Source organism: Bidens hawaiensis, unplaced genomic scaffold (genome assembly GCF_021521415.1).
Source record: "Bidens hawaiensis isolate Kalapana, Puna unplaced genomic scaffold, B.hawaiensis_p1.1 tig00036404_1, whole genome shotgun sequence".
NCBI lineage: Eukaryota > Viridiplantae > Streptophyta > Magnoliopsida > Asterales > Asteraceae > Bidens > Bidens hawaiensis.
The window spans coordinates 36,247-45,566 of record NW_027496362.1 but is presented as its reverse complement, the minus strand read 5'-3'; the positions used below and the strand labels follow the sequence as shown (position 1 = coordinate 45,566).

Sequence of the window (9,320 nt, the reverse complement as noted above, 5' to 3'; positions counted from 1 at the left end):
TAGTGCGACAGATTATAATAGTTTGAATGAGTGTGCGTTCTATACATCATAATTTACATAGTGATTAATAAGATTTTTCTTTGATCTTAAAACAAATCAATTTAACCAAAATGACATAATGACATTAAAATCACCCGTGCATGCTAAGTCATGCATTATTAAACATCCATGAAAGTAACTTGTAACTGGTGGCAAATTTGGAAAAAACATTCAGGGTACCCTAAAAAAATTTCCGCATATTAAGAAAGGGCTTTTTATATGAAAATTGCGGATCTTAAAGTTTTGGGGTATATGACACATTAAATTGCATTTCGTCAAGAAAGTTGAGGGGTATCCCGGCTACACCATAACCCCGACATAGATCCGCCCTTGTTGTAACTCACATATACGTATCCAATATCACGGTCATGGAATGTGGATCATGACCTTTTTAGCATGGTTCGCTATTACAATATAAATACATCCAACTATAAACAATGTAGAGTAACAGCACAAACTTGCATGTCGTTGGATGCTTTAATTATGAAACCAAAATAACCAATAAGGCGATAATAGAACCCTTCTTAAATGTATAAGTTCCGTCACTGACGACAAGCCCCTTTTTATATATTGTTATTGGGGCTTATATGTATGCAAATGATTTACAAAGTTCATATGTTTTATAGAATGTATCAGGGGTGTCTGCGAGACATAATCAAACTTGTTGAAATTGTACACTTGTTAATCATTAAGTGATTTAAATCGGGACAAATATACACCTAGTATGATACCGATGCTAAATTCATTCTTGCAAACATTAGTTTATTATATTGGGGCATGAATGTGTGATAATTGGCAAGTGTCAACATTAAAAATTTTAGATTGTCATCATATATGTATTTTAGCATTTTGTTAGGTGCAAATGTGCAATGATAAGGATCTTGGACTCAATATATATGTATATATGTTTATTGTTCCTATAAATATAATGGCCATCATTTTCGTATAGAATGATACTGCACGAATGAGTTTATCTTTTGTTTAAGCGCACATGGCACGGCTTTGGTCCAATGTGTCTGCGCTTACGGCCATCTCCACCCTCAACCTCACCCTCCCAACTAATGCAAAAACATAATTAAAGCAGCCGGCTCCACAATATAATCATATCAAAAGAGAAAAATATATACTTTTACACCTTTAATTTGACTGGTGTTGAACTAAGTCGTTCTTATTGAATAAACTAAATGATTTCTAAGTTTCCTTAAGCCTTCTATATCTGATCAAGATGTAATTATGTATAGTGGCAGGCGTGGCAAATTTTAGGGGTCACTATGGTAGCGTTTGGTATGCATGAATGACAGGGGAATAAAATGATTCATTAGGTGGGAATAAAAAAATTGGTGTTTGATTGCTCAATGGAATGGAATCATCTATTATACATGGAATCTCATTCCATCAAAACCATTTCTTCCCACCCATCTTCTTTTTTTTCATTTCATTCCTCCTTCACCCTACTTTCTCAACAGCATCACCACCTAACAACCACCACCACAACTACCATTGGCACCACCACCACCGCCACCGTCGCTGCTTGACCATCATGGCCACCACCACTGTCGTTGCCTGACCACCGCCACCCCTGCCGCCTGACCTCCACCACCACCATCGCCACCGCCGCCACCATTTTCGTCGCCAGAGCTACCACTGTCGCCATTGTAGGTTTATTTATTTATTTATTTTTATTTATTTTTTATTTTTTTTTTATAAAAAGTGTTTTGAGATATGAGTGTTTTTATTATTTTTATTTCATTCCTACAATTTTTTTTGGATACCAAACAACATAAAGTAATAATTAATTTTATTCATATAGGTTAACCAAACAAGACAAATGAACGGTAATTATCTATTTCATTCCTTTGTCCATTTCATTCATTCTCTCATTTTATTCCCCCTTCATTCCATTACCATCAACCAAGCATACATATTTCAATAAAAGCATCACCAATGCAATACACTTGTCTTTGTTTCAAATCAGCATGTCACATCATATTTTAAGCCAACTTATGAAAGCATTTATTTCTCCCCTGGTGATTATTACCCCTCCTGTTAAAAAAAACCTACCACATGTCAACCTAATACGGCTTCCTTGTGTTTTTACACTAAATGATAAAAGAAAAATGTTCATACATCCCTATTTAAAGTTTCTTAATATCATAGTTTTTTTCTTTTTTTTTTCTTTTTTTTTTGAAACTACTAAATGTTTACACATTATGGGGGTTGAACCTTTGACCTCTTATTTCACACCCTAAGGTAGCGTTTGGTACGCAGGAATGATATGAGGAATGGAATGATTTATTGTGTGGGAATGAAAAAAGTGGTGTTTGGTTGCTTAATGGAATAGAATCATCCATTACACGTGGAATCTCATTCCATCAAAACCATTCCTTCACACCCTCTTTCTTTTTTTTTCATTTCATTCATCATTCACCCTACTTTCTCAACATCACCACTACCTAACAGCAACAACCACCATTACCATATCCACTACCACCACCTGACCGCCACCGTCGCCACCATCACCACCGCCTCCACCACCACCTTACCGCCACCGTTGCCACCATTGTCGCGGTAACCACCGTAAACATTGTTATCGCCGCCGCCTGACCATCACCACCACCACCACTGTCGTTGCCTGACCACCACCACTGTCGTCGCCAACCTACCATCTCCATCACTACTAATGCTACCACCGACACCCCACCAACACCGTCACCACTGCCACCACCATTTTCGTCGCCGGAGTTAACACCACCACCGTTGCCATTGAAGTTTTATTTTTTTTTTGGGTAAAAAAATTATTTTGAGATATGAGTGTTTTTATTATTTTTATTTTATTCATACAATTTTTTTGGATACCGAACAACATAAAGTAATAATTAATTTCATTCCCGTAGGTTAACCAAACAAGACAAGGGAATGGTAATGACTCATTTCATTCCTTTGTCCATTCCATTCCTTCTCTCATTCCATTCCTCCTTCATTCTATTATCTCCAACCAAACATACCGTAGGCACTTTACAATGTCATTGTTATTCAATTAGTTTTAAAAGATATGAAATATTCTCTTTTCTAATATTTCATATTCAATCATTTTAATTTTTCATTGAAAACAATACATGGATTGTAGAGGACTAGAGGGGGTACAGTTAAGCCTATTTTAAAGAGTCCGACCATATCAAGTTGGACCACTGAAAGTATTAGCCATTAGATTTGTCTTAATACCTCCCAAGTATATAAAGTCAGTCCTAACCTCTCCATGAGGGACTCTCAAGCTCATCCAACTTTCACTTCACCATGAATTTTGCACATCCCTCTCTAACTCTCATACCTTAGTATATTCATTCATATACCATGCATATATCCATGTTGACTTGGCTTGGACCCTAGAACCCCTTCTAATTGGTGATGATGCTCCTTGCTGCTTCATTACTAGCCATGAAGTGGCGGATATAGCTATCAAAACATACATAGGAACCATTCACCTTTCTTGCACCGTTGGGATCTGGGGAGATCTTAGCCAACCGTGAGGATTTTCGTAGCAACATTTGACACAATCTACAATAGGAACCAATTTACTCTTCCTTTTTCTCAAAACTTTTAACATTTTTAATTTACCAATTAAAATGTGTTTGAATTTGGTAAAACCCCTAAAACTTTCATATTTTGAAACATGTCAAGTATAGTATCTCTAATAATAATTTGATATGGCAATTTTACCATCGAATATCCCTTAACATTCTATCCTAAAACACGTGGAATCAAACTTTCAAAAGGTAATGTAGTAGACACCAAACAGCACCTAAATTCCTTATGTAAAAGATTTTATGTTCAAATCTTTTGTTCATTTGTTTCTTGCCATAACTCATAGCCATTGACCGGTCACGTGAGTTTTCTTGAAACGGTTTTAATGATTAATGAAATTAGTGGATAAGAGCTTGCGAGTTGATCATGACCATGGGACATTGGGAGTTTGGGACGTCATTTAAATACTGTATTTTATATTGAATTTGGTCCTCTTTTTTTTCACGAAATCCATGTGCGGTTATTAAATGTGTACTCGGCCCAGTGCTTATTATGTATTGGACTTAAATGTAGTTTACTAAAACGAAAGCCCACTCAGGTATCAATGATAACGTTTTCATTTAAACTAGTCAAAAACTCAAAATTAGGTTAGTCTAAACTGCTCACCACTCGAACTTGCTTGAAAAATGCTCACTTGTTTTTTTGCTCTATTGTAAGCGAGTCGTTCTGCTCGATTCGGTTTGTAAATGAGCCAAGCAACGAACAAAGGTCAGCTCAGTTATGTTCGGCTCGAATATTTTTGATTTATTTTATATATAATTATATAGGAACAAATATATAAATATATAGACAACACACATAAAATATAAGTATACAATTTTTAAACCTTTAAATTTTTTCTTATTTTGTAAAATATTATAGTTTCATTTGTTCGCTTCAAGTTTTCAAAATATTAGAAGTTTTTTTACATGTTCATTATATCTCACTTCAAACTTCTTTCTCATAAAAATTTACAACTTATTACACGTTTGTCTAAAAACTACTAATTTGTTTACAAAATATATTATTTACAACCTTCAAATTTGTTTTTTATTGAAAATTTTAAAGTGAAAAGAAATAAAATAATGCTCGATTCGATTTTGGCTCGTTTCGATTTTCGTTCGGTTCGAATTTCAACTGTTAGGTTCGATTGTAAATGAGCAAACTTTCGCTCAGTTCGACTCGGCTTGCGAACACCCCAGTTAAAATGAATAACCAATTTGTAGAAAAACAACATGTGGAAACAATCTCATATAAAAAAATGTTGCTACCATTTCATATATTAATATTATATAGTACTTTTTTTATGTCTTACACACATGGTCATTACCTACTTCTAATCCAAAACTACTTCAAGAGAGAATTTACTCTTACGTAAGGCTTTGAACCCTTGTCTTCACTCCAAAAAACAAGAGTGTTTACCACCTAACCAAGGCTGGAATGACTTACATTACAATATGTAACGCGATTCTCCAAAGGGTTCGAAATTCTTTCAAATTAAATTCCTTCAAAATTAACTATGAACCAGACACCCTACAGTGTTTGATTTCGACTTTTAATCTCTGAATCAGGGTTTTATTAGTGTTTAAACGTAGTGATCAAAGAGAGAATGATGACCGTCAAAGGTGATGGTGTCAATGGTGATGTTGAGGGAAGCCAAGCAGATAATTATGGAGGGAGAGAGTGACACTTGAAGATGATGGTGTTGGTTGATGGTTAGTTGATTAAAAAACAGATTTCTAGATTTTCTTTTATACTTATTATACTTTTATAAAATAACACATGAAAATAAAATTAGTTACATGACATCTATCATAACTTTTGAGAATGTGAATTTCAAATTTAATTGTTTACGATTTCAAGTTTTAAACCATGTATATGTTCAAGTTAGACCATATTTGCGTTTAGTAGTGGTGTTGATTTCATATTCCGGTTGTTTATATTCGCATAGATCATCAATTCAACCATCTACTATTTCATAAAATATCCATTGGTCCATTTCGGAGTAGGATGGAATTGGTTAGCATATGTATTTTGCGATTTTGGCCCTTATTTTTTACCAAATTACTAACATATGTTATAAAGATATATTAAATTTGTGCAAAATGATCACTTTTCCTTCAAACTTGAAAACCAAAAGAAATATATAAATCACCCCACCCCTAACACGCACCAAATCCATCACCAATCATCAGCCTCGTGGCACCGCCTCTCCGCTGCCATCACCATCTTTCGGCCTTTATCCCAAATGTTGTGACGGGTGGTGTAGCAGCAGCTTACAAATTGTTTATTTGGGTTATGTTTGACAAAACCCTTAATTGGGAAAGTGCAACTAAATCTAGCAGTTGGATCCCATAACATGTTCACTAGTACAAGTTCAAGCTCAGTCTTTGTTTATGATCTAGCATTTGTGTGTCTTCCCTTGCTTCAACTGAGTTGATTTGATTCCTACTCAATAATTAAAAGATACAATGAATGAACACAGCTGGCCAAGCTCCTCTGTCTCCTCACATGTAATGTTTGCCACATATAATGTTTTTTTAAAGTACGATATATCAAAACCACAACTTTTTAAAAACTATTATAGCAAAACTACAGAACATCCATGTCACATGTCTTCATCTATGCTGTCAGCTTTAATTTTCAAGTCATGACTAATATAATCTTGTTGCATATGCACGAAATTATTAATCATAATTGCATACCACAATACTTATATTAAACATGATAATAGAGTTTTGAAACAGGAAAGATACTGGTAATTGTCACATGGCAACAAACACAAACATAACATCAAATCACAATCCAAACACAAACATAACCAACCACACAAGAACAAACACCGCCACCGTCTTATCTAGTAGTCCTCTCCTTCATCACATTCATCATCACCACCTTCAGCGCCAACCTCTTCGTAATCCTTCTCCAACGCAGCCAGATCCTCACGAGCCTCGGAAAACTCTCCTTCCTCCATACCCTCACCCACGTACCAGTGAACAAAAGCCCGCTTAGCATACATCAAGTCAAACTTATGGTCAATGCGAGAGAACACTTCCGCCACACTAGTCGAGTTAGAGATCATGCAAACAGCCCTCTGCACCTTAGCCAAATCACCACCTGGCACAACAGTTGGTGGCTGGTAGTTAATACCGCATTTGAACCCAGTCGGACACCAGTCAACAAACTGAATCGTCCTCTTTGTCTTGATGGTTGCAACCGCAGCATTCACATCTTTTGGGACCACATCACCACGGTACATCAAACAGCAAGCCATGTACTTTCCGTGCCTCGGGTCACACTTAGCCATCATGGAAGATGGCTCAAAGGCACTGTTGGTGATCTCAGCAACCGATAGTTGCTCATGATACGCCTTCTCAGCTGAAATCACAGGTGCATAAGAGGAAAGCATGAAGTGGATACGCGGGTACGGGACCAAATTGGTCTGGAACTCGGTCACATCAACGTTTAACGCACCATCAAACCTCAGAGACGCAGTCAATGATGAAATAACCTGAGTAATATGTTTAGAATAAATCAATAACAGCATAACACAAAACAAAATTTATATAAACTAACCAAGTTTGTGTTTATACCTGTGAGATCAGGCGGTTCAGATTTTTGTAAGTGGGGCGGTCGATGTCGAGTGAACGTCTGCAAATATCATAAATGGCTTCATTGTCGAGGAGAATGGCAACATCAGTGTGCTCGAGGAGAGAGTGGGTTGAAAGGACACTGTTGTAAGGCTCAACAACAGAGGTTGAAACTTGTGGTGATGGGTAGACAGTGAACCCGAGCTTCGACTTTTTCCCGTAGTCAACCGAGAGCCGTTCTAGAAGCAGAGATCCTAGACCGGATCCAGTTCCACCACCAACCGCGTTAAAGACCAAGAAACCTTGGAGACCGGTGCAGTTGTCAGCAAGCTTTCGGATACGGTCCAAGCAGAGGTCAACAATCTCCTTCCCAACTGAAACAAACACAGTGAATTTAATTTAATATTCAAAACTATAACAAATAACAGATTAATGTATAATGATGGATTAATGTATTCATACTTGTGTAATGACCGCGTGCAAAGTTGTTTGCGGCGTCTTCCTTGCCACTGATCAACTGTTCGGGATGGAACAGTTGGCGGTAAGTACCGGTCCTCACTTCATCAATGACCGTAGGCTCAAGATCAACAAACACAGCACGCGGGACGTGCTTCCCGGCTCCAGTTTCACTGAAGAAAGTGTTGAAGGCGTCATCACCGCCTCCAATTGTCTTGTCACTAGGCATCTGGCCATCAGGCTGCAAAAGAACATCAATCATAGCATTAGCATTCATCATATAACAATAAGCATGATATATGCCTGCTGAACATAAGGATGACAGTAAATCACTTGAAAATATTTTCAATAAATAATAGACATAAAATTAAACAACTTTTGGTAATTAAAAACTGTACTTAATTTTGCGTTTTATAAGCCTAAAAATTCGAATTCAACAAGAGCGTGTAACAAATGTCACGAAATTGAAGCACTAATTAATAATATATTGTATGACTTCCATGTAGATCGGAGCAAATAAAAAAAAATCCTAAATGTGACCAAAAACATTCAAAAATGTTACCAAAAATGCCATAAAACTATCCAGATCTAAAAACATATTCAATTATTTTACAAACTGAGTGAAACTCGAATACATAGTTTTTTCAGTATAAAAATGCAGATCTATAAGTATCTAGTAAAATAAACACCTAATATCTTAAGAAAACCAGCAGATCTACAAAAACATTAAACAAAACACGCAGATCTAAGGAAGAAAGTGAAGAATAGAAACCTGAATGCCGTGTTCGAGGCAGTAGAGTTCCCAGCAGGCGTTTCCGACTTGGATTCCGGCCTGACCGATGTGGATCGAGATGCACTCTCTCATCTTGGCTGGTTAATTGACTTAAGAACACTGGTTTTATTGATAATGCTCGAATCAGAAGGCGTTTATCAAGACGCCTTGAGATGTAACAGAGATGCGGTTTTGAAATGCTAGGGTTTGGGTATTTATAGCTCAGAGTGGAGTGAGTGAGAGGCTAGCTGTGGTTAGGTTAGTTGACTACGGGTTTGGGATTAATGTGGGGTGAGGGTTAACCATGGTTTATGTTGAGTTGATGTTTAGATATTATAATGTCATGTTGCATTTTGAATTTGAATTTGAATTTCACCGGCTGATGCCTGCCTTTTTATAGGATTCTGTTTCAAAATTAATTTCTTAACCACCGATTAACAAGTTTTAACAAACATTTTTTGGTTACAAGTTTGGAAAATATCTCTCTTTAATCCTATTTTTAAGTTTAAATTGTATACTATACGGGTACCCGCGCGATTAAGGGTGTGCAACGGGTTGAACCCGGACCGGAACCGTTTTGCATGATTTCTCAAACCCGGAACCGGACCTATTACAAATGGGTCGGTCCGGGTAGTTGAACTGGGTTCGCGGGGCGGGTTTAACGGGTTTGATAACACGATGTAGTAAATATTAACTTGAGTTAATTTAGAAGGTTCAGTAGACACGTTTGCTTGCTTGCTACACTATACACGAACACATCTAACTTCTAACTATATTATTAAAGCAACACAAGTTGTCCACATGGCATTTAACTAGGAACTCCACATAGGATGTTAAGTAGATGTCATGTCACTATTTCCTATTATATGACCCGTAAGGCTTTATAAAATTTTGAAAAATAT

The 9,320-nt window shown here is 36.7% G+C and overlaps 1 protein-coding gene across 1 annotated transcript; it reads right to left on the bottom strand.

Annotated features, from left to right (window-relative positions):
- Positions 1-6,442: 6,442 nt before the first annotated feature.
- LOC143588475 (tubulin alpha-2 chain-like) lies at positions 6,443-8,542 on the bottom strand. Its single transcript, XM_077069466.1, has 4 exons — positions 8,419-8,542; positions 7,653-7,887; positions 7,194-7,564; positions 6,443-7,111 (listed from the first exon to the last, which is right to left on the bottom strand). The coding sequence occupies exons 1-4, from the start codon at positions 8,509-8,511 to the stop codon at positions 6,458-6,460; spliced, it is 1,353 nt and encodes a 450-aa protein (XP_076925581.1). The 5' UTR covers positions 8,512-8,542; the 3' UTR covers positions 6,443-6,457.
- Between the last annotated feature and the right edge of the window lie 778 nt (positions 8,543-9,320).

What these genes read in the sequence shown, in the direction of transcription:
- LOC143588475 (XM_077069466.1), bottom strand. Translation starts at nt 8,511, where the DNA reads ATGAGAGAGTGCATCTCGATCCACATCGGTCAGGCCGGAATCCAAGTC. An exon ending in GCCTCGAACACGGCATTCAG is followed by an intron (nt 7,888 to 8,418) that starts GTTTCTATTCTT and finishes GTTCTTTTGCAG; the next exon opens with CCTGATGGCCAGATGCCTAG. An exon ending in TGAACCGCCTGATCTCACAG is followed by an intron (nt 7,112 to 7,193) that starts GTATAAACACAA and finishes CATATTACTCAG; the next exon opens with GTTATTTCATCATTGACTGC.